The following is a 26,004-nucleotide window of genomic DNA, read 5'->3' as shown; positions in this document are numbered from 1 at the left end:
TATGTAGTGCGTATGTAGTGCGTATGTAGTGCGTATGTGTGTGTATGTAGTGCAACTCCCTGCGCCCTTTGTTCCAACCTGCCTCTGATCTCTCTCAGCAATGCCTCTTGACCTAGGACCCTCCCAGTGATTGCATAGCCTGAGGAGCAGGGGATTGGTTTCCAAAGTCTGTCTATGGATACAATTAAGAATGGAGACAACTACCTCTAATGATGCACTAATTTATTTGCACAAAAGAGAATGGGTCGGGCTGCCCAGAGCCACACAGTACGGGAGCCCATAGAGATGCTGCAACATGGGTCAGAAAGTCTCCAAATAATAAACCCCTCCATATGTTCTTGGCTTATGTGCATTGGTGTAAGAAGTGCATGGTAACTGCTGGGATTATAATTGCAGCTGCCGGCTATAAGGGGGGTATCTATGTACTCAGGGTCGGACTGGGCCGCTGGGACACCGGGAAAAATCCTGGTGGGCCCCAGCTCTAGTGGGCCCCGGCGGCCCAGACCCGTCCCTTACCTGCGCTCCCCCTGCCCAACCGCTACTCCCCTGATGCGTTAAATTTACGTGCTATGGGGAGGACATGTATTAATGTACAGGACCCTGTTTGAGTTTATTGGTTGTGTTTGTATATGTTTTTGTATGCTTCATTTATACACCCATTTATTGCTCAACACTGCCTTTGTTTTATTAATTTGTGTTTGGAATTGTGCTATCATAATTAGGATAGATAGATAGATAGATAGATAGATAGATAGATAGATAGATAGATGATAGATAGATGATAGATAGATAGATAGATAGATAGATAGAAAAATAGATGATAGATAGATAGATAGATAGATAGATAGATAGATGATAGATAGATAGAAAGAAAGATAGATACATATATAGATAATAGATGATAGATAGATAGATAGATAGATAGATAGATAGATAGATAGATAGATGATAGATAGATAGATAGATAATAGATAGATTGATAGATAGATGATAAACAGATAGATAGATGATAGATAGATGATAGATAGATAGATAGATAGATAGATAGATAGATAGATAGATAGATAGATAGATGATATACATAGATAGATAGATAGATAGATAGATAGATGATAGATAGATAGATAGATAGATAGATAGATAGATGATAGATGATAGATAGATAGATAGATAGATAGATAGATAGATAGAAATAGATGATAGACAGATAGATAGTTAGATGATATAGATAGATAGATAGATAGATAGATAGATAGATAGATAGATAGATGATAGATGATAGATAGATAGATAGATAGATAGATAGATAGATAGATAGATAGATAGATAGATAGAGATAGATGATAGACAGATAGATGATAGATAGATAGATAGATAGATAGATAGATAGATAGATAGATAGATGATAGATGATAGATAGATAGATAGATAGATAGATGATAGATAGATAGATAGATAGATAGATAGATAGATAGATAGATGATAGATAGATAGATGATAGATGATAGATAGATAGATAGATAGATGATAGACAGCAGACAGAGAGGACAACCGAACTGCATCTCCCTGTATCCCAGCAGCACTGGGCAGTTCCAAGGCACCACAAGGGGGGCTGCAGTTTCCCCCCTCTGTCTGGGCCAGTATTGATCGCAGCTCTTGTGCATTTTTGCCATATTTGTATTTTCTCCTGCTCCCAGCCCCCACTGACACCGTGTATAAGATAAATCCATTCTGCTCCGGAACGGAGGGACCAGAATGTATTATCCCACACCCCTAAATCAATCCCACACACAGGCACTTCCAGGAACCCACAACCGATCATTCCTTAACTGTCACCTCTCAGCCAAAGTGCCAGTAAGCCTTCAGCCTGTGGGGCTGCTCAGTGCCAGCTGGAAATGCCCAGGGGTGCCAGCGCCGCCGCAGGGGTTTATTGCTCTTATTTTGCGCTATTTAAGTACCTGCAAACATTATTCGCACTTTTCGTTCCGAAACTACTGTATAACATTAAACCAATATTAGAATCGCGTTGTGGTTTTGCTGAAAATAGAAGTTTAATTTTGTATGTGATTCCCCTATGTATTTATTATATATAATAATTTCACCTATTTACTGTCCCCCTAACCTTATCCCAGTGTTAGAGATATAAATACTGTACCCAGACCATTATAGTGTAGTGTATGAAATAATCTTAATGAACATTAATTGCTGGCAGAATAGAAAAGTTCTTGGATCAAAAGCCCAAGTTTAAAGCAGAATTTCTATATTGAATCCTCTCTGGGGGGAAACGATTCGCTGCAATTAGCAGAGGGGAAATTATCAACACGAAATTAAATCAGCATGTAAAAAGCAGGGCAAATGGATTACAGAACAGGGGCTACTTAGCTGGCTAATTGGCTAATTAAATCCTTTTATACAGTCATTATACGCACACATTACAGGACAAGTCGCGGAGAAGGAGAATTATTCATTTTAGCAGATCAGTTTTCTAATTGACCCAAAGTGACAGAGCTGCTAAAACCCCGCTATTAATATTAAATAGGAACGTTATTCTGAGAATGTGAATATAAACCTCCCTGTGTTCGTTCATCCACCAGTAAAGGTAACTGCTCAGCTGTTTTGCAGAGAAAAACCTGTTCCAAGCTGAAAATTTATTAATATGAGTTTAGAAGTTAATACATATAAACTCATGTTCTGTTTATTCCTATGGGTTTTTTAGAAGTGTATTTATCAATGGATAAAAGTTAGAGTTCACTATTTGATAAATTCGCTTCTAAAAATCCCATAGGAATGAATAGAATATGGGTGAGTTTTTATGTATTGAACTCTCATACTTAACTCACATTTTCATAAATCTGCCGCTAAATTTCGGGGCTTTGAAATAACACTCTGTGATAAGTGCATTTGTTATCTTTGTGGAACCGTTTATAGTATCTAATATTACTCACTGGAGCCTCATTATACAAAATGATCTTGTGTTATTATTCTCTGGGACATTATCACGCAGTGCGTTTTCTATTGTTCCACCCTGGGAGCTTGTGCAATGAAATTCCTATGGCACCCTGGGGTTATATTAAACTAAAATACCTTATATTTAGAGATTATTCCATTGCAGCACCTTTATATTAATTCCGAGAAGGGCTAGATGTTTTTATGTTCTGGCCTGGGATATTATTATCCCCTTTACTAGCGCTTTGGGAATCATTACGCATTGGTTCACTCCTTAAATCAAATTGTCTGAAGAACCCCGAGCTTGTAACAGAGACTCCGAAACGTCAATCTATTTGTTTAATTAAGAGACAACCTTATACTTAGCAATAAGCAATTTATACTGACATTTCACATGGGTAACTAACGAATAACTTAAATATGCGACTTTCTCTCCATGTACTATCAAAATTAAACCCATATGCATTAATAATAAAACCTGCATTTTTTATTTATTACAGATAGTTTAATAATTCAATGATTCAGATATTTTTTTAATCATCTTCGGTCTCAAAAGCGCAATCGCAAAGCAAAATTGTACGTCGATATTTAAACAACAGAATACAGTCATTTCTCGATTTTACTTTACGCAGGAGCGTAAATATCTAATAAAATTCGATTTGGAACACAATAAACTATGTTACTAAAAGTTACCAAGTCATATTGTGCCATAATGTTACACTGTCACTTGGCAAAATGTCAGTCTGACAAATCGTATCTTTCGTTTGTTAAACTTCTCCCAGTTCTTTTCCTGCACAGATCGGATTTTATAGATGGAACGATTTATTAAATAACTAGAGAATATAGCTGCTAAGTACTTTCAAGAAACTTTGGTGAGAAGATCACTAATAATGTTCCTGTGGTTTCAAATAATTATATTAATTGTATTACATTTATCCTTTACCTGGTTGTGCGCATTGACTGGAGGTCAAACGAATGAATTTATTCGAAAGTAGTCGAAATAGAAACTCTCATATATTTGTTTATAATCAGATCTGCACCGTTTTATTAAATAGAAAAGACTTTTCCGAATATTCGAACCTCAGAAAGAATTCTCCATTTGTTCCAAACAAATCCATTAAGGCGTTCATAATGACAACAAGTTTTTATTGACAATTTTCGGTTTTCAGAACGAACCATTTTACATTTTTTTGAAACATCTTTGGCTTTTCGAAATGATAAGCTGCTAATTATAACAATACAATCGTGGTTATTGAAATAAATTAATAAATGCAAATATCAAAACCCCACCTTTCAGCTTATCTACATTCTAATAAAAATACCCCTATGGTTTATATACAAAATGAACTTCACTTGTTCAAAACACTTGAACATATATGTTTAATTCCTTCTTATAGTTTTCTAGTCCCAGTCTGAAGATGTTGGGAGCTTAGAGATGTGTTTTTCTATGGAAGATAAGTTTGTTCTATTGTTGTGAGATTGGTATGAAGCACAGTGGTTAATACACACAGTAAAAAGTGCAAATAACACAGGAACATTTTTCCCTTTTAAAATACAGTTTTGCATAGAATTTAAAGCTCAAATCTGTGATATTTTGTACAAAAGATACAAAAATATCTGTACATGATACAGCAGAGCCTCTTTGTGGTGGTAGCACACCATGTTGCTCAACTTCAGCTCCCACTGATTCTAACTTAATTTCTGTAGTTTGGGCAACTCTGTCTCTACTATACCTGCCATCCCACAGCCCCAGTCCCTTCCCAGAGGCTATTATCCCCCCACTGCTACTATAGGCACCATCTCTCCCTACTATACCTGCTATTCCACAGCCACAGTCCCTTCCCAGAGGCTATTATCCCCCCACTGCTACTATAGGCACCATCTCTCCCTACTATACCTGCTATCCCACAGCCCCAGTCCCTTCCCAGAGGCTATTATCCCCCCACTGCTACTATACGCACCATCTCTCCCTACTATACCTGCTATCCCACAGCCACAGTCCCTTCCCAGAGGCTATTATCCCCCCACTGCTACTATACGCACCATCTCTCCCTACTATACCTGCTATCCCACACCCACAGTCCCTTCCCAGAGGCTATTATCCCCCCACTGCTACTATAGGCACCATCTCTCCCTACTATACCTGCTATCCCACAGCCCCAGTACCTTCCCAGAGGCTATTATCCCCCCACTGTTACTATAGGCACCATCTCTCCCTACTATACCTGCTATCCCACAGCCCCAGTCCCTTCCCAGAGGCTATTATCCCCCACTGCTACTATAGGCACCATCTCTCCCTACTATACCTGCTATCCCACAGCCACAGTCCCTTCCCAGAGTCTATTATCCCCCCACTGCTACTATAGGCACCATCTCTCCCTACTATACCTGCTATCCCACAGCCCCAGTCTCTTCCCAGAGGCTATTATCCCCCCACTGCTACTATAGGCACCATCTCTCCCTACTATACCTGCTATCCCACAGCCCCAGTCTCTTCCCAGAGGCTATTATCCCCCCACTGCTACTATAGGCACCATCTCTCCCTACTATACCTGCTATCCCACAGCCCCAGTCCCTTCCCAGAGGCTATTATCCCACTGCTACTATAGGCACCATCTCTCCCTACTATACCTGCTATCCCACAGCCCCAGTCTCTTCCCAGAGGCTATTATCCCACTGCTACTATAGGCACCATATCTCCCTACTATACCTGCTATCCCACAGCCCCAGTCTCTTCCCAGAGGCTATTATCCCACTGCTACTATAGGCACCATCTCTCCCTACTATACCTGCTATCCCACAGCCCCAGTCTCTTCCCAGAGGCTATTATCCCACTGCTACTATAGGCACCATCTCTCCCTACTATACCTGCTATCCCACAGCCCCAGTCCCTTCCCAGAGGCTATTATCCCCCCACTGCTACTATAGGCACCATCTCTCCCTACTATACCTGCTATCCCACAGCCCCAGTCCCTTCCCAGAGGTTATTATCCCCCCACTGCTACTATAGGCACCATCTCTCCCTACTATACCTGCTATCCCACAGCCCCAGTCCCTTCCCAGAGGCTATTATCCCCCCACAGCTACTATAGGCACCATCTCTCCCTACTATACCTGCTATCCCACAGCCCCAGTCCCTTCCCAGAGGTTATTATCCCCCCACTGCTACTATAGGCACCATCTCTCCCTACTATACCTGCTATCCCACAGCCACAGTCCCTTCCCAGAGGCTATTATCCCCCCACTGCTACTACAGGCACCATACCACCATATTATGCCAGTTATCCCAAAGCAACAGTCCCTTTCCAGGACTTATTATCCTATTATCCCTGATGTTTATTCAAACACAGTTGCTGCCTGCGTTCCTGTAAAACATTAATGTACTTTCCCATTGTCTTTATGCATAGGAATGCTGCTGAAGGGGAGGGGACAGTGAAGGCTGGTAAACGTGCCTGGGTCCCCTCAAGTTAGCTCTGTGTTACAGAATACAGGACGCAAGTAAGGTAGGCAGAAAAGCATATTGCAGCAAACATCCCTAGAAAACAAGGGATTGAGGTGACTGTCAAAAATGGGGCCTTGCTTCCCCACTTACTTTATCCATCTCCTTGTGTGAGACTGTAGTATTTGCTTGGGGTTGGAAAACACAGGTATGGGAATGTGCTTCCAGGATATATCATTGGAAAAGTCATTGGCAATACACATCTGTTCAAGAAAGAGTTTTCCTTATAAAAGACTGGCAGAGCCACCCCATGGTTGGCATCCTCAGTCTGTTCCACAGGGACAGGGCCGTCCAGTTCTGCGGACATCTGCCTCTTAAGTTTATTCCTTCGGTTCTGGAACCAGATTTTCACCTGAGTTTCAGTTAATTGCAAGGAGTTGGCCAGACAGGCCCTTTCGGCACTGCTGAGATAACGTTTCATGTCAAAGGTGGATTCCAGCTGGAAGATCTGACTCTTGGAGAAAATGGTGCGAGTCTTCTTCTTGGCTAGAAGTTTGTTCTTCTTGTTGGGTTTCTCTGGGGTTGGTGAGGGTTCATCAAGCAAACTGTCAGGGCTTTCTGCTCTACAGGGCAATTCTCTGTGCTTTGGCTGCTGATCCACGCAGTAGGCGAGAGCTTGGGCAGAGGTCACAAGGCAATGGCCATTCCCTGTTAGGAAAAGATTATTCTGGTCAGGAACAGAGAACTGCTTGCCTAACAACAAAATGGGTCCTTCACCTTTATATTAACTTTTACCCTCTTTTGTAATAAAATACCAACAGTTTGCCCAGGTACAGTAATCCCCAACAACCAATAAACAGGTGACCAGTAAATGCTGATTAGTTGCTATTGGTTATTAAACCTTTGCACCTTATATATGCACCTATTCTAAGCACCTCTGTATTATGCATTTTGTAAGGGTTTTAATTTTCTTATTTTACCTAATGACCCCACCGACAAAAACAAAAAAACAAATAGAGTGTGGTTGCTGATTTTTTTTTATAACCCTATTTTTAACTGCTTATTTTTCTTTCCAGGCCCTCTCCAACTGATCTTCAATTTATGACTTCCTAACTGCTGTGTGGTTGCTAAGGTAACTAAGCCCTAGCAACCAGCTAACATTTGAAGCCAGGTCCAAACCTGAGATTTAAGGGGAAAATAATATTACAACTATTTGCAGCTTGTCCTAGAAAACTACTGTCTGCCTCATTCTAAATCTATCACTATAAGGTTATAGATATATAATCTACTTATATTGCTTTATAAATAATACAATGTTTCACCTATTTTATATGTGTATCTTTGTATCTATTCTATCATCTATCTATCTATCTATCTATCTATCTATCTATCTATCTATCTATCTATCACTTCTCATCTATTTGACTATATATCATTTCTCTGTCTTTATATTTCCTTGTCTATCTTTGTTAACATCACAAAAGCATTTTCTCTGTAATTGGCCACAGCACCTAATCTAATGGCTAGTACATAACAGAGCCCATGCATATAGACCTGTATCTTTGCATTAAAAGGAATCCTACCCTTGGCCCTACTGTTACACTGTAATAACATACTATTCGTGTCATGCTACACAGGTATGGGCAAAAATATAGCCTCTGGCAACTGGGCCAATTAATTGTAACAGATGGCACTTTCCTTGGTTTGAACCCTGTACCACTACTGTTATAGATGGAAATACAAGATGGGCAGCTATGGATAGACAGATGATAAATAGAGATAGATAGATAGATAGATAGAAACAACAGGTAGATAGAGGTTTATATACTGTATATAAATTAAATGAGTGAGAGAGAGATGACAGATACATAGATACAGTATATAACAGGTAGGCAGAGGATAATTATAGACCCAAACTATATTAAGACAATAACAGCCCATCGGTATGTAGATAATATGTATAAATAGATATATAGTTATATAGTATATTTGTAAAGAAAGCGAGATGACAGATAGTAGGAAAATATTTATATATTGCCAAATGTCCCTATTATTCCATGAAAGCAGTTATAAAGACAAATGGCACAACCCCGCACCAGTGGCAGCTAAGCCCCATCCTTACTTCCCCGGCCCAACACGGCCCAGTGGCCCCTCACTCCCAGCCCCATAGGCTATAAGGGCAGCACTTACCGTGTCCGGGGAACCGCACCCTGCGCTCCTCCCGCGGAGCGTCCCCTTCTCCCTCCGCGCCTCCCTGTACGAGGAGCTCCCTGCTGCCCGCCGGGGGCCGCTCAGCCAAGCCTTCCTGGGGCCGGAGCCTCCCTGCCCTGCTGGAGCTCAGCTTGAGAATGCTGTCTATAGTGAAGTTGATGGAGAGAGGCTTGCACTCATTCTGGCTTTTACTCATGGTCCCGGCAGCTCAGGCGGAGGGTCCCGGGAAGGGAGTGCGCATCGGGCTCAGTGCGCTCAGTGCCACACGCTGCGCAGCCACTAACTGGCAGCTGGAGCCAGAGAGGAACCAAATGGCAGCGGCGCTCAGAGAGTCCCCCCGGGCAGGGGGCGGGGCAGTGTTAGTGCTGGGGCTGAGGAACAGCCTCACCGGGGCTCCCGTACCGCTCTGCCTATAGGCACCGGGCTAGGAACTTTCCTAAATGGAGCTTGGATTGGATTAAACTCTTTCATTAATTAGCCTTGCTCTGAGATCAATGGACCCTTCACTGATTTAAGCAGAATTATTTTCCTTACAGGGCCTGAAAAGCCTATAAACATGTTGTCTTCCAGTCTCTATAACTCCCCTTCATCAGAATGCTGCTCATGTTTATTACCCACCAGATGTGTGTGTAATATATGGTTTCAGGGAAGAGCAAATTACTATTTTAGGGTATCTACTGAGATATGGTAAAGATATATGGTGCCTATAGTAGCAGTGGGGATAATAGCCTCTGGGAAGGGACTGTGGCTGTGGGATAGCAGGTATAGTAGGGAGAGATGGTGCCTATAGTAGCAGTGGGGGGATAATAGCCTCTGGGAAGGGACTGGGGCTGTGGGATAGCAGGTATAGTAGGGAGAGATGGTGCCTATAGTAGCAGTGGGGGGATAATAGCCTCTGGGAAGGGACTGGGGCTGTGGGATAGCAGGTATAGTAGGGAGAGATGGTGCCTATAGTAGCAGTGGGGGATAATAGCCTCTGGGAAGGGACTGGGGCTGTGGGATAGCAGATATAGTAGGGAGAGATGGTGCCTATATAGTAGAAGTGGGATAATAGCCTCTGGGAAGGGACTGGGGCTGTGGGATAGCAGGTATAGTAGGGAGAGATGGTGCCTATAGTAGCAGTGGGATAATAGCCTCTGGGAAGGGACTGTGGCTGTGGGATAGCAGGTATAGTAGGGAGAGATGGTGCCTATAGTAGCAGTGGGGGATAATAGCCTCTGGGAAGGGACTGTGGCTGTGGGATAGCAGGTATAGTAGGGAGAGATGGTGCCTATAGTAGCAGTGGGATAATAGCCTCTGGGAAGGGACTGTGGCTGTGGGATAGCAGGTATAGTAGGGAGAGATGGTGCCTATAGTAGCAGTGGGGGGATAATAGCCTCTGGGAAGGGACTGGGGCTGCGGGATAGCAGGTATAGTAGGGAGAGATGGTGCCTATAGTAGCAGTGGGGGGATAATAGCCTCTGGGAAGGGACTGGGGCTGTGGGATAGCAGGTATAGTAGGGAGAGATGGTGCCTATAGTAGCAGTGGGGGGATAATAGCCTCTGGGAAGGGACTGGGGCTGCGGGATAGCAGGTATAGTAGGGAGAGATGGTGCCTATAGTAGCAGTGGGGGATAATAGCCTCTGGGAAGGGACTGTGGCTGTGGGATAGCAGGTATAGTAGGGAGAGATGGTGCCTATAGTGGCAGTGGGGGGATAATAGCCTCTGGGAAGGGACTGTGGCTGTGGGATAGCAGGTATAGTAGGGAGAGATGGTGCCTATAGTAGCAGTGGGGGGGATAATAGCCTCTGGGAAGGGACTGGGGCTGTGGGATAGCAGGTATAGTAGGGAGAGATGGTGCCTATAGTGGCAGTGGGGGGATAATAGCCTCTGGGAAGGGACTGTGGCTGTGGGATAGCAGGTATAGTAGGGAGAGATGGTGCCTATAGTAGCAGTGGGGGGATAATAGCCTCTGGGAAGGGACTGGGGCTGTGGGATAGCAGGTATAGTAGGGAGAGATGGTGCCTATAGTAGCAGTGGGGGGATAATAGCCTCTGGGAAGGGACTGTGGCTGTGGGATAGCAGGTATAGTAGGGAGAGATGGTGCCTATAGTAGCAGTGGGGGGATAATAGCCTCTGGGAAGGGACTGGGGCTGTGGGATAGCAGGTATAGTAGGGAGAGATGGTGCCTATAGTAGCAGTGGGGGGATAATAGCCTCTGGGAAGGGACTGGGGCTGTGGGATAGCAGGTACAGTAGGGAGAGATGGTGCCTATAGTAGCAGTGGGGGGATAATAGCCTCTGGGAAGGGACTGGGGCTGTGGGATAGTAGGTATAGTAGGGAGAGATAGTGCCTATAGTAGCAGTTGGATAATAGCCTCTGGGAAGGGACTGTGGTTGTGGGATAGCAGGTATAGTAGGGAGAGATGGTGCCTATGGTAGCAGTGGGGGGATAATAGCCTCTGGGACTGGGGGATAGCAGGTAAACACGGTGATTGTATGTTTCTGTGCGATGTACATGGGTGGGGGGGGGGGTTACAGGACAGTTTACTCCAAGGGAACACTGAGTAAATGAAACATCTTTGTGCCTTTTCTGTTGGTGACTGGATGCGTGCATTGTTCAAGCTATAAGTTATATTTTTTTTTGTGTCTCCCCATATGTTTGCTGTTTTTTTTTTCTTAACCAGAGGAAATATTTTCCGAAACTTTTCCATTGCTGTTTCCTGATCAATGCCTCCGTGCGCATATCATGCTAGGTTTGTACCCTTTCAATCTTCCTGCACATGTTCCTGAGGAGCGTTTAAAGGGAGCCATGGCAGGGATTAGAGCAAACAGATATTGTTATTAATGAACTGCCTCCGAGAGAAAAATTTGGATCTGCCAGAGGCCGAGGAGCAGACTCGCACATCAAAGTGCCCTGGTGCGTGGCCCCCAGCCCACAGCTACAGCTGAAGAGTTATAGGAGCCCTCTGTAGTACAGTTATTAGGGTATTAATGATGAAATTTCAGTGTAAACATTGTAGATCAATGTACAAGTTGCTTTAATATGAGTGTAAAGAACGTCTGTCGGGTGAGAAGTAAATCTGGAGATTAATGGCGCAGTCATTGTGCACCGTATCGCAGCCCCCACTGATGTATAAATGTATAAGCAGAGACATTTTACATTACAGTCTGAGAAATGTATTATACTGTGCAGGCTTGGGATCTATACGGGCCCTGGGGTTTCCATTCTGTAATGGGGGGCATGGATACTGGGATTAGGGGACTCAGACAGGCACCCCAGTAAGTAAAAAGTATGTGGGGTGAACGGAATGTGGGTTCTTACCGGGTCCAGGTACTCAGTGGTGTAACTATAGAGGAAAAGAGACTCCACGGGGGGGGGGGGGGGAGTGGAGCTGGGGGATGGGGGGACCCAGACTGTGAAGTCTGTTTTCTATAGTTGTAGAGACATCCCCCCTCCTCAGTTACTCTCTTACCTGAGCAGTGTCGGATTGGGGGCCCACCAGAAAACCCAATCAAAGAGCCAACCATTCCGGCCTCACCCTGCCCCCCCTGAGCTAAGGGCCTTATGCTCCCCTAAATACTACTTGAGAAGCTTGACTAGCTTGAGAAAAGGCCAGATGTAGGCCTGAAACGTCGCTTTATCCAAAAGCCATGTGTATTAAATAAAGGCTTTTTTAATGGAGACAAGAAGGGGCTGTTTGCTATTTTTCTACACGGTGTTCTGGATGGATTGTGGCCATTGAACAGACGTGCACCTGATTAAGAGAGAGACACAGGAGCTGAAGGTTTAACACATTACCCCTAAATACTGCTGCCATTTTGGTCCCCTTTACTAGTATACGGAAAAATACTTTTTTTTGTTACATAGGACCCATGGTAAATAAGATTTCTGCATTTAAACAAAAACTATACCCCCAAACAATGTAGGTCTCTATAAAATATATTGCATAAACAGCTCATATGTAAAACCCTTCTTCATACTTTTTTAGTAGTATGTGCCATTGGATAATCCTAAATAGAAAACTGCCATTTTAAGTACTAAGGGCCGCCCCCTGGGATCATAGGAGTCACAGTGCACACAAACAAGCCAAGGCACACATACATGCTAGGCCCCATCAGCCAATGAATGGACAGAGTTCTGCCTTTTGCTCCCACACTACTTCCTGTTACAGTTAGAGCTGCATTATTTCCTGTCAGCTGATCTCTGAGGGAGCACACAGACCATCACTAAATGGCGGCTCAAGGGAAACGATGTAAAGGGGCAATATTTACTGATATATATATTCCCGTTTGGTGAGATTCTTTAATAGGTCACGTAACATAATATACACTATCTGTTGGTTAAGTATTCATTCTGGGGGTATAGTTTTCCTTGAAGGGCCAAGATTCTGTATGTTCCTTAACTTGTATAAAAATGTCCCAGTACAAAGTTTCATGTTGGTTCTGTTACATTGTTATCAGGACCAGATTTTGTTTCTGTTTGCCTGAGGCCGCATCCTCCACCACCCATACCTGTCCCCCTAGGATCTCGTGCAAGCGAATAATTTGTTCTTACGCCGGGACGTGCCTAGAACACAGTGCTCCCTAGCACAGCTGGGCAGCATGCCGCCCCTTAATTTGTGCCCCCCTAGGCCTGGGCCTTTGTGGCCTCGCCCCAAATCCAGGCCTGATTGTCCCTCAGAGAAAGGGTCAGATTCTCATGCCTGGGGTCACTACATGTAGTTGCGGCTAAATAGAAGCAGATGTCAGTCCCGCCCCCAATACCGGAATACGCCTTCTGCGCAGTTGCATTGACAGCAGTTTGGGCATTAAGGCCAATAACACCGCTGACTCATGGAAATGCTTGCCACAACCGCAGGCAATTTGTTTTAGCGGAGTAGGGAAAAATCTTATTTTCTGGTTTGTAAATCTTCCCTGCGCTACAGAGCCACACATGGCAGTTGAGCCCATTAGCCGCGCACTATAAACGCTTGCATATGTACCATCCACGCTAAATAGAATGTTTGTTTTCCCTTTCTTAGTACAATGGGCAGATTAAACCTAATAATACAAAGTTAAAACTCTTAATTTCTGAGAAAACCCAGTAGAAATGCGCTGACAGTTGCGAGTCATCTGCCCAATCACGGTATTTATAGGCGCCCTTTTATTTTTCCACAGGCACGTATGGTATTTTGTTTCTGTCCTGTATCAGAATAAAGCGGCAGTGAGAGCGCCGTGGATGGAACACACACCAAGGGCTTCATTTACTAATGGAACCTTGTGTGACATTTCTGCCCCGTGGGGCAAAGCAACAGCTTTGGGGTGTATTTATTAACATTCCAGACAAACATAACTAGTGATGTTGCCTATAGCAACCAATCAGTTCTTTGCTTTTGCTTTCTAACTTGTAGGTAACCATTCAAATCTAATTGCTGATTAAAGTTGCCTTGGGCAACATCACCAGTGATATTTGTCTCCAATGTTAATAAATATACCCCTTTGTGTGAGCAAGTCAGTGCAGCATTTTCTATGGGGTAGAGTTACCCCCTCATCTGGGGTTGCTACCCTGTCAGTATTTCACCAGCAGGCAGGGCCAGTATTACTAATTTAGAGGACCTGTAAGACCTCCATTCCCTCTCTCATGATGTGAAGCTCCCAGACCTTCCCCCAAACCACCCATTACTTGCCCCCATGATGTCACCAACCTGTCCCTGTGATTTCACCCCCTCCCTGCAGGCCAGTAAGGTGCCAGCAGACAGGTAGCAAGCTTACAGGGCTATAGTTACCAGGTGGAGACCATAATCCCATTTTAAATATTGGAATTAATTCAGCTCTCCACCTTTTGATCTAATATGGCACAAATAAGCTGAACTGTGAAAAAAATCCAAAAATAATGTTCTGGCTGAGATCTTACTAAGCGCAATAGTCCCTCCGGCACATATCCCACAGACCACGAGGCCATGTTTCCATTCACTTTGTAAAATATTTCCGCCCCATATCAGCCATATCAGTCAAAGCTAAGCCTTGTGTATTATTACAGGGTAGATCCTATAACACTGCCCCCTCTATTATGTATTATAGGGATCATTAAACGGGTTGCCTACCTTATTTTTTTTTTGCATAATGAAAGCAAATAAACTTCTTAGCAATTTCTATCATACACAGTTTGAAATGTTTTAGTAAATCTAAAAGCATCTATCTCTCCATCCCATTTTGACTTATGCCCAGGTTTTATCTAAACTGTCATCTATGGCAGTGCTGTCCAACTTCTGTGGTGCTGAGGGCCGGAATTTCTGTCACATACATGGTGGAGGGCCACTAATGGAAGCCAGTGTTGCCCACTCCCCCATTTTAAACCACACCCACTTCAAACCACGCCCATTTTATCACAATGGTCGCTGCAGGGATATCAACCATCATTCATATGTTAAAGCTTACACAAAGTTAAGCCATCAAAGCAGCCAGATAGGTGGGGGGCCACACCGAGGGGGGTCGAGGGCCGCATGCGGCCCGCGGGCCGCCAGTTGGACAGCACTGATCTATGGTATTTCTATGCAGGGCCAGAACTAGGGGTAGACCAAAGAGACACATACCTAGGGCACAATGGTGGGGGGTGGGGGCTAGGCATGTACCTTTTTTGCCTACCCCAAGTCTAGGCCTTTGTCTCCCAACTGCCCACATGTATGTTACCCCCCTCTCAGATTTCAGGCAGCCACACACACTTGTTCATACATTCAGTATGTGGGCACACACACACATTGGGGTGGACAAGAAGACTAGCCAGGTTGCCTAGGTTGCCCGCTGTTTCTCTGTGCTCTACCCCCATGTCTAGTATACAATCTCCTGCAATCTTCTAGCCATCCTCCCCTCCTAAAGGTGGGCCAATACTGCTGGACACAAAGGCCCCCAGCAGCCCACTAAATAATGACTGCCTATGGCATCTAGAAGCGACCCCTCTGGCTTTCGGGCCCCCAGGCCTGCGGCTGGGCCATCCCCAACCCTTCCCCAACCCAGTTCACTATATGCCTAGAGCTGGACATACACAAATTTTTGTTGTCTTACGACAAACTTTGGATTTCCATCTTACGTTTTAATGCAACGACCTACAACCATCATTCAGACTGAAACTGTAGGATTAAAGTCCTAAAAATAACAAGTCTCACAATGTTCTGACTATTAATTGCCAGACAACAATCGTACTGAAGTTATGGTGACCCTGCCCGTGACTATATTATTAGCATAAAAAAAAATTATTATAAATGTTTTTGTACAAACAACATATTAAGCAGAAGCCAAGAAAATTGTTTTGTGCTTCATCTGAACGGATTAAAATATAACTTTTATTTTAAATCTTAAGAGCATAAAATGATAATAAATAAGTATCAAAACGTGTCACCTAGTGCAAAATTAATTAAAACCAATCATTAATATTTACACACATGTTCTGAATGCCTAATTTAACTAATTAATACTTCTGCAATCACTTTCAGAACATGGTACAAAAAGGGGGGCCGACAGCTAGAAGCCAGTTTCATATATTGACATACTTAATTAGAGAGAAGAGAATAGGTTGGTACGAGTAATAAATAAAGCTTTATTTCATTTATTAACCGTATTTACAGTAAGTAACTGTATCTATATACACATACATACACACAGAGAGGAGGTAAGGGACAACGGACAAAGGTAGCCTAATAAACACATGCGGGGAAAATAGCTGAGTTTGTTTAGTAAGAGGTTAAATAAGTAATTACATAGATAAATACATACTTAGGGAGGGTATCAGAAAGGTATTATCACTACTGTACTCCCAACAGACCACCTTAAGGATCTGAAGCTAATAGTGCTCATTGAGCAAAACCCAAACTCCTAGCAGCATCCACCACCCCTACACTGGATAAGGCTCAAACAAGCCGATCTTGCAACATCAACACCCACTCCCAGGTAATTAGCGCTACATATTAAGCAGTGCTGTACATTAAGGTACAACAACTATCTGAAAGTTGTAATTGCAATTTTCGCAGTAATCTCCTCTCCCTGACCAAATAATGTCTATAAAACTATAAATCTATGACTAGGAACAGAACAGAGGGTACATTTTAGGGCAAAAAGCTGACAAATGCACAGAAAGATTCTATATCCAGTTGTTAAAGCCCATTGCCAGAAAAAGAATTAAATCTCTGGGGTGCAGTAATGTTTCTTTATTTTGCTTCTTCATATCACTGACACCCTAACCTAAAGGGTCTCACAAAGTATTGGTGTAAGTGTGTATGTTGTGTTATTGTGTGTAGAAGTCTGTGAGTTCAGGTGAGTGTGTGTTTCACTGGATAAGTGTGTGCATGTTTGTGTGTATAATCATTTGTGGTGCTTGTGTGTGTGCCTATGAGTGTGCATATATATATATATATACTGTATGTATGTGTGTGCCTATGAGTGTGCATATATATATATATATATATACTGTATGTATGTGTGTGCCTATGAGTGTGCATATATATATACAGGTATATATAGTGTATGTATGTGTGTGCCTATGAGTGTACATATATATATATATATATATATACTGTATGTGTGTGTGTGCCTATGAGTGTGCATATATATATATATACTGTATGTTTGTGTAGATATGTGTGCACCTACATAAACAGTTTTTTAAGCACTCTGTATTTAAACACCGGTTGCTATTAGAGCCATACATTAGCCCAGGAGCAGTGAGTGGCATTTGCACATCCATACAATAATGGTTTTATAACTGAGACCCAGGGAGCCTGATTATTGATTAGTATATATAGAGGCATAATTACTCCCCGCTCTGCAGCTCCTGCATGTGCCTATCATCCTGTTATTATTCCCTGGGAATGTATATTTACTTTCTCTGTGTCACAAATAGCATTCTGCTGCATCATTTACACATTATATTATTGCCTTTTTTGTGTGTCCTGGGATTGCAAAGAATTTGGAATACCAATAAAAACATTACTGTTATGTGTCAAAGATAGAACAAAGTGTATGTGTGTGTGTGTGTCTGTGTCTGTGTGTGTGTGTGTCGGTGTGTGTGTCTGTGTGTGTGTGTGTATGTTTGTGTGTGTATGTGTGTGTGTGTGTGTGTGTGTGTGTCTGTGTGTGTGTGTGTATGTTTGTGTGTGTATGTGTGTCTGTGTGTGTGTGTGTCGGTGTGTGTGTCTGTGTGTGTGTGTGTATGTTTGTGTGTGTATGTGTGTCTGTGTGTGTGTGTGTCGGTGTGTGTGTCTGTGTGTGTGTGTGTATGTTTGTGTGTGTATGTGTGTGTGTGTGTGTGTGTGTCTGTGTGTGTGTCTGTGTGTGTGTGTGTCGGTGTGTGTGTCTGTGTGTGTGTATGTGTGTGTGTGTGTGTGTCTGTGTGTGTGTGTCTGTGTGTGTGTGTATGTGTGTGTGTGTGTATGTGTGTGTGTGTGTATGTGTGTGTGTGTGTCTGTGTGTGTGTCTGTGTGTGTGTGTGTGTGTGTGTGTGTGTGTGTCGGTGTGTGTGTAAGAGAGGGAGAGAGAGAGAAGGAAATCTAGTTTGTTAGTGAGGGCTGAAGTATGTGAGTGTGAGAGAGCAAAAGAGAAAGAGAGAGGGTGCTTGGATTGACAGAAAGAGAAACAAGTGTGAAAGAGAAAAGAGAGAGACAGAAAAGTGTTTGTGTGATGTAGAGAAAGTGTTTGAGAGAGAGAGAGAGAGAGAGAGAGAGAGACCAAGAGAGACAGGTTGGGTATATGTAGGGATGAGAAGAAGAGTGTCTGTATCAGAGAAAGTGTTTGTGAGAGAGAAAATAGAGAGTTTGTACAAGAGAGACAGAGTGGGTTCCTGTAAGAAAGAGACAGTTTGTGTGTTATAAGGTAAGTTTTTGTATGAAAAAGAGATATATATGTGTGTGTGTGTGTGAGAGAGAGAGAGAGAGAGAGGGAGGGTTCCTGTAAGAAAGAGACAGTTTGTGTGTGAGAGCATAAGTCTCTGTATGAAAGAGAGAGGTGTGTGAGACAGTCTGTGTGAGTGAGAGAGATCACTGGTAATGGTGACTACAGTACAGTTATGATAAATATGCGGCTCTTCTGTCAGTCTGTCTCCCCCCCACTTGTTTGCGCATTGCGCTGAATGTTCTGTTTGTGCGCCAAACATATTCCCTTGCCACACATACCCCAATACAGGCCTTTTATTCACAATACTCATTCACCCAGACCTCTCCTTCTCTATATCCCCTGTATATTATTGCTTTGCCGTTTGCCTCCACTAGAAGTGGCAAACATGTTCCCTTTCCATCAGCAGCACCTTCCCTTCTCCTATGAGATACGGGCTGTATCTGCGCCACCATTGCGTTCATTTGCTGAACTTTCCGCACAAAAGCTGGATGCGCTGCCAGATTCCATCTTCCTTTGCTTGCTTCGAAAGTTATTGCAAGAATATAATTCAGGCAGCACATTTATACTCTGTATTAGTAAAGTACATGTCAGTTTTACTTGTCAGCGGGTATATGGGTGTTTAAAAAGATTTAATTTATTAATATCTCTTGTAGAGCCCAGATACATTTAAAGGGGAAGTAAACCCAACAACTAAATGTCACCTTGCGATGGTAAACTTTCCAGTATCCATTCATTGTACGTGTTAACTACGATTAGAAGCAGTATCTGCCTCCTCTTCTCTGCACTATTGGTTTTGACTTTTGAAACAATGTAGCAGAAGCCAGCTGGGAAGGAAGGGTGCAAGGCTAATTCTGCTAAATCGTTTCAAGACAGACCCAGATATGCAGAGATGGCCTGGCACTTGGGTTTAACAGCATTTTCATTTCGAAATAATTTGCAAACCACTGGAAAATGTGTCATTCATTTAACTAGCATTTTCTGTGTCTTCCCATATGTCTATGAATTCCTTTATTCGTTGAAGTATATTCATTTCACCAAACATATCCTAGCCTAGAACTGTATTTTGGTCATATTTATTTTTAAAGATTTTGTTTTTTTCATATTTTATTTCGTAAAGGAGAAGAGAGATGAAATGGTTTACAGAATAGGGCAAAAATATATGCCCAACCCAGTGCTGTGCGAAAGCTTGTTATTATTGTAATAAACATATTTATTGAAATAAATAATTCTAACACACCTCCAGCCCTAATTATTATTATTTACCGCTCATTAACCCCTAGTATTAAAAGGTCAATGACAATGGGGATCTCATTGAGGCCTCTGACAGGTATTAGGAATTATGGGCCTTATCACTCCCTGCATTACTGACCCACAGTGAATATGGAAAAATATAGGGAAAAAACTTTTTTTTTACCCCTGGGCTGTGTATCTGTAAATACTAATAATTTATGAAAAGAAATAAGGAGTTGATAAAACATTGTTTAATAAAAACATTTAGTGATTATATAATATTATGGATCTGTGTAATGTTGCCAAACGAATGTACTTTTATAAAAGTGGCATTTTCCCTTAATTGTCTCTTTTTATATAATTTCGAAGATTTTTTTTCCTACACATTGATAGTGTGAGCCCCTCGGTGCAGCGCTGGTTACCCCTGTATTTATATATATATATATATATATATATATATATATATATATATATATATATATATACCCTATGTATAGCGCTAGTACATTGAACTGATCCTTTATATAACAGTATGGTAAGCAGTGCTTGTTAAATAACCAGAGAAGGATTTGCGCTACACTAGAGCGACTGATTTTACTGCAACTCTGTAGCTTGTTCGCTTTAAAGTTTTCATTTTTTTTTAATCAAGTCTGGATAAATATAAAACGATCAACTTAAAATTGTTTTTCATACAAATTAGAAAAAAATATATTTAATCAAAATGAAACGTGTATTTTTATACCGTTTACAAATTCGTTTTACGGAATAAGTTATGATCTCATCCATCATTTATGGATTCTCGACGAAGTCGAGATTTGTTACATGAAAAAGTACCAAAAACCCTTCTTTACGTACACTGGGTTACGAACAGAGCTTTTACTGTAGGGGAATAAACGATATTAAGGAAGAGTTTTATATAGTTTATTCATAAAAGAAAAAGAAAATGATTAAATACTAACCGACATAATTTATAAGATATTGTTGTTTTTCCTATTATTGTTTTTTCCTGTTATAATTCCGTTCCCTCTTTACAGCAAGCCTGTATAGCCCTGAATATTCTGTATATTTGTGCTGAGTTAGACTGACACTGATATTAAATCATTTACATTTAACAGACCGAATGTCATTGGAAGTATAAAAAGAAAGTTTAATAGCGATTTTGCGTTTTTGTTTGGTTTTGTTTTTTTGCAGTAATCCCAAGTAAATCGTTATTGCACATCTTAAATTCAAAGGCATAAAACGAAGTATATAATATAAGTAGCTGATATGTTGTTAATAAAAAATAGGCATTATGGAAAAGTCCCCATCGAGTTATATTGGCTTTCAAACAAGTCCGGTCATCTGCGATCGTATAAAGGGCACGGAGTTTGGGATGGAGGCCAGGGGGTAGTTCACTGGGCTGGAGAAGCCGACTAGTGCCGGGGAGACATGGGGCAAGTTGAAGCCCATGGAGGTGGCGGCTGAGTTCTCATGGTACAGAATGGGGACCCTGACTATCCTTTGGGAGGTGTGGGAGATGTTTGCAGCCTCTAGATCCGCAGCCAGTTGCCTTTTCCATTTGTTCCTTCGGTTCTGAAACCAGATTTTAACTTGGGTCTCTGTGAGGTGCAGGGAGGCCGCCAGGCCGGCCCTTTCCGAGCTGCTCAGGTACCTTTTCATGTCAAAAGTGGACTCCAGCTGGAACACTTGGCTCCTACTGAACACCGTGCGGGTCTTCTTCTTGCGGGAAGATCTCTGGTCTGAGTCCTGTTCTGCCTTCTCCTCCTCCTCCTCCTCCTCCTTACATGCATAGTCTTCTCTCCTTTCTCCCGGGCTCTCACTGTGCTTCCTTAGCCCCCTGCCGGGGCCCTCGCCTGCTTCTGCGATCTCTGGGGAATCTCTGTCGCTTGCTGCGTCAAACAGGGAGAGATTGGTTATTACGCATGAAATATAACGCACAATTGTAACATATTCTTAGTTATATATCAGCGTTTATATGATAGCTATTGTATATGGACGCAAACTTTTATCACAGAGGGTGGGAGAATGGCAAGTTCCCTATAACTTTTATAAATACTGACACAAGCGATCGACTGGATCACATTATCTGTTTCCTACAAAACGTGGCATTAGATCCCTCTTCTGCTCGCTCTCACCCCTAAATCATCTAGAAATTGAACGCTGGGTAAATATATATATTTCTCTCTCCTTATATATATATATATATTTCTCTCTCCTTATATATATATATTTCTCTCTCCTTATATATATATATATATATATATATATATTTCTCTCTCCTTATATATATATATATATATATTTCTCTCTCCTTATATATATATATATATTTCTCTCTCCTTATATATATATATATATATATATTTCTCTCTCCTTATATATATATATATATATATATTTCTCTCTCCTTATATATATATATATATATATATATATATATTTCTCTCTCCTTATATATATATATATATATATTTCTCTCTCCTTATATATATATATATATATATATTTCTCTCTCCTTATATATATATATATATATATATATATATATATATTTCTCTCTCCTTATATATATATATATATTTCTCTCTCCTTATATATATATATATATATTTCTCACTCCTTATATATATATATATATATATATGTCTCTCTCCTTATATATATATAAATATATATATATTTCTCTCTCCATATATATATATATATGTGTGGCATAGATGAGCCTAATTTTGAAAATTTTCAATTTAACTTAACAAGCCCAAATACAAATAATATACAATTCGTAAAACGAAACCCAAGAGAAATGGCAAGTAGTGTATTAGTACACACTGTATTGTATGTTGAGTTTACCAAGGAGGCCTTTCAAAATATATTATTATTCGTTCGTACTGCACTAAATATTTTACTCTTTATATTCGTTTATATGCTCCACAAGAGGTATGGAATTTGCAAAGCAAAATGACCCACTGGCATTGATTTCTAACTTGACTGACTTATAGAATTTATCATAATAAAGTCACTTTACTAAAAAAGGAAAGGTTATGGAGAAAATAGGTGAAAAATGAAATGTACTCACTAAATGGTCTGATTCATCTTATTAAATAATGTAATATTTGCCTTGTCTATGTGTTGATTAAATTTGTACGAATATGTGTTTTTACTATAGTTGTTGCATTTAAAAACACTTTGGTCCTTATTTTTTAATCTGTATATTTCCATTGCGTTTGAAATAAGAGCAGACGAATCTAGATGGCACATATTTATTCCAATAAACAAAAGCCTATGACTGTAAATTGATAGCAGCATTTATACTTTGATATAATAAATAGAATGGCCTTAACTTCATTTCTTATACAGAGATACATAGATGACGATTACGATATATGATCGTATGTAGAATACGTATATAGAATGATATGTAGAATGAGCCCTATTTCAAATGAAAAAGTAAGGTATTTATGCATTTACTACATCGCTACGAAATCCCCTAATAATTAATTTGATTATTTCTAGAATTATCCCTTAGCTGCTTAGCAAGACACTAAATGGATTTTCTCGCCCCTACTGATTTCTGCAGAATCTTTAGTCATTTGTTGCACATTTCCTACGACCGAACCGTTGGGTTCCAGGCTCCCAGCTCCTACCTGATGCTCATGGTACCCCCAGTAACCAGAATAATGATAAAGTGTCTGTCAGGATTAAAGTGTCGGATCTCACTTCCAATCCGATCCAGATTAGCTGGATAGAATATGTTATAGAATATATCTATGCTTGGATAGAAAGTGTAATCCTGCCTCTGCCACCAAGGCCTTTACACTACTAAGTCCTCTTTACACTTTTTACCTCCAAACATTCTGACAGATCTAAAAACAAACTGTTGCTTCCCCCCTAGTCAGTGAAAGGGTTAATCCCAGCATAACACACCAGCACAGCCATGTAAGTTATCAAATAAATAATATTTACTATACTCATTTGTATGGCAGCTCCAACCAGGAGCTTGGGGAGATTCTGTTCTCATTTCCACTGACTCATTCTCTGACTTCATTGCTTTCTCTAAGCAAGGAAACATGAAAGATTCATGCCTATGGAGCAGAACATAAATATGACAGTCAGTAATGGGCTGACACTTACTGTCTGGGCTAGTGCATCCTATGTAAGTGGCCTGTGCCCTCCGGTACCACTCCATGGTGTTCTCCCTGAGAGGATAGCTGTAGTGATACGGAGAGATCTGGCAGCACAAGGAGCTGAAATGGCCGCCTGTGAGCTCAGAGGGCTGTGCATGGTGCCCAGAGTCTGCCCCTTTGCGCTTCTTCTCCTCCTTGGATTCGGTGCCCAGGAGATTCTCGATGAAGAAAGAAGACACCCTGGCAGTGGTGGTGGTGCTCTGGGGTTCCGTGGAGTCATCGGGCATCTTGATAGCAGTGATCCCTGCTGGCGGTGGAAGCGGAGGCTGATGGCTGCTGCGCTCTGTGCGCACCGTTGCGCCCACAATATTCCTCCTTCTCTTCTGCGCTCTGTCAGTCCGCACCGTCCCCAGGATGCGCCCCCACTCTACTCTCCCGGAGAGGCTGCTGCGCTCTGGGCGATCCCTCTCACATCGCTGCTCCCAATAAAAGCCTCAAATGGGAGCGATAAGAGGCAAATACAAATGTCCTGCGAGTTAAACGCTTGGCACAGAAAGAGAGAGCGCTCCAAATGGGCGAGCAGCGCTCAGTAAATTGGATTATTCAAGGAAAATAAGGGAGAATTAGTGTCGATGAGTTCACTTCTCTGCTTAGTAGTGTGTGTGCCTGGGGGCCCTAGAAGTGCCTTGTCAGTCAGGAGCTTTATTTAGGTCAATTAGGGAAGCAAATCAAACTGCAGGAAAGAGGGAGGCAAATGCTGGAATTCCCAGGAGTAGGAGGGAGACAGAGAGGGGTGGGGGGGAGTTAAAGGGCCGGGGAGGGAAGGGGAGGGGAGAAGGAGAGCAAAGGGGGTGAGGTTTGTGAGGAAAGGAGGGAGAGACAGAGAGACAGAGGGTAGGTATGGGGTATGTGATTACAGAGAGGGAGAGAGAGACAGAGAGAGAGGGTAGGTATGGGGTATGTGATTACAGAGAGGGAGAGAGACAGAGAGAGACAGAAAGAGAGGGTAGGTATGGGGTATGTGATTAGAGAGAGGGAGAGAGACAGAGAGAGACAGAAAGAGAGGGTAGGTATGGGGTATGTGATTACAGAGAGGGAGAGAGACAGAGAGAGGGGGTAGGTATGGGGTATGTGATTACAGAGAGGGAGAGAGAGACAGAGAGAGAGGGTAGGTATGGGGTATGTGATTACAGAGAGGGAGAGAGAGACAGAGAGAGAGGGTAGGTATGGGGTATGTGATTACAGAGAGGGAGAGAGACAGAGAGAGACAGAAAGAGAGGGTAGGTATGGGGTATGTGATTAGAGAGAGGGAGAGAGACAGAGAGAGACAGAAAGAGAGGGTAGGTATGGGGTATGTGATTACAGAGAGGGAGAGAGACAGAGAGAGGGGGTAGGTATGGGGTATGTGATTACAGAGAGGGAGAGAGAGACAGAGAGAGACAGAAAGAGAGGGTAGGTATGGGGTATGTGATTACAGAGAGGGAGAGAGACAGAGAGAGGGAGTAGGTATGGGGTATGTGATTACAGAGAGGGAGAGAGACAGAGAGAGAGGGTAGGTATGGGGTATGTGATTACAGAGAGGGAGAGAGAGACAGAGAGAGACAGAGAGAGAGGGTAGGTATGGGGTATGTGATTACAGAGAGGGAGAGAGACAGAGAGAGGGGGTAGGTATGGGGTATGTGATTACAGAGAGGGAGAGAGAGACAGAGAGAGAGGGTAGGTATGGGGTATGTGATTACAGAGAGGGAGGGAGAGACAGAGAGAGACAGAGAGAGAGGGTAGGTATGGGGTATGTGATTAGAGAGAGGGAGAGAGACAGAGAGAGACAGAAAGAGAGGGTAGGTATGGGGTATGTGATTACAGAGAGGGAGAGAGAGACAGAGAGAGACAGAGAGAGAGGGTAGGTATGGGGTATGTGATTAGAGAGAGGGAGAGAGACAGAGAGAGACAGAGAGAGACAGAGAGAGAGGGTAGGTATGGGGTATGTGATTAGAGAGAGGGAGAGAGACAGAGAGAGACAGAGAGAGAGAGTAGGTATGGGGTATGTGATTACAGAGAGGGAGAGAGACAGAGAGAGAGGGTAGGTATGGGGTATGTGATTACAGAGAGGGAGAGAGACAGAGAGAGAGGGTAGGTATGGGGTATGTGATTACAGAGAGGGAGAGAGACAGAGAGAGAGGGTAGGTATGGGGTATGTGATTACAGAGAGGG

The 26,004-nt window shown here is 42.3% G+C and overlaps 2 protein-coding genes across 2 annotated transcripts; both read right to left on the bottom strand.

Moving 5' to 3' along the window:
• Positions 1-6,133: 6,133 nt before the first annotated feature.
• soho1 (sensory organ homeobox 1) lies at positions 6,134-8,938 on the bottom strand. The gene is made up of 2 exons (XM_002940219.5): positions 8,576-8,938; positions 6,134-7,093 (listed from the first exon to the last, which is right to left on the bottom strand). Exons 1-2 carry the CDS (start codon positions 8,790-8,792, stop codon positions 6,540-6,542), a joined length of 771 nt encoding a protein of 256 aa, XP_002940265.1. The 5' UTR covers positions 8,793-8,938; the 3' UTR covers positions 6,134-6,539.
• Positions 8,939-20,574: 11,636 nt separating this feature from the next.
• Positions 20,575-24,559, bottom strand: hmx1 (H6 family homeobox 1). The gene is made up of 2 exons (XM_002940218.3): positions 23,801-24,559; positions 20,575-21,558 (listed from the first exon to the last, which is right to left on the bottom strand). The coding sequence occupies exons 1-2, from the start codon at positions 24,078-24,080 to the stop codon at positions 20,993-20,995; spliced, it is 846 nt and encodes a 281-aa protein (XP_002940264.3). The 5' UTR covers positions 24,081-24,559; the 3' UTR covers positions 20,575-20,992.
• Positions 24,560-26,004: the final 1,445 nt, after the last annotated feature.

The sequence above is a fragment of the Xenopus tropicalis genome, chromosome 1 (assembly GCF_000004195.4).
Source record: "Xenopus tropicalis strain Nigerian chromosome 1, UCB_Xtro_10.0, whole genome shotgun sequence".
In the NCBI taxonomy this organism is placed as follows: Eukaryota; Metazoa; Chordata; class Amphibia; order Anura; family Pipidae; genus Xenopus; species Xenopus tropicalis.
Note: the sequence above shows the minus strand (reverse complement) of the source record. Positions and strands in the feature narration are given on the sequence as shown.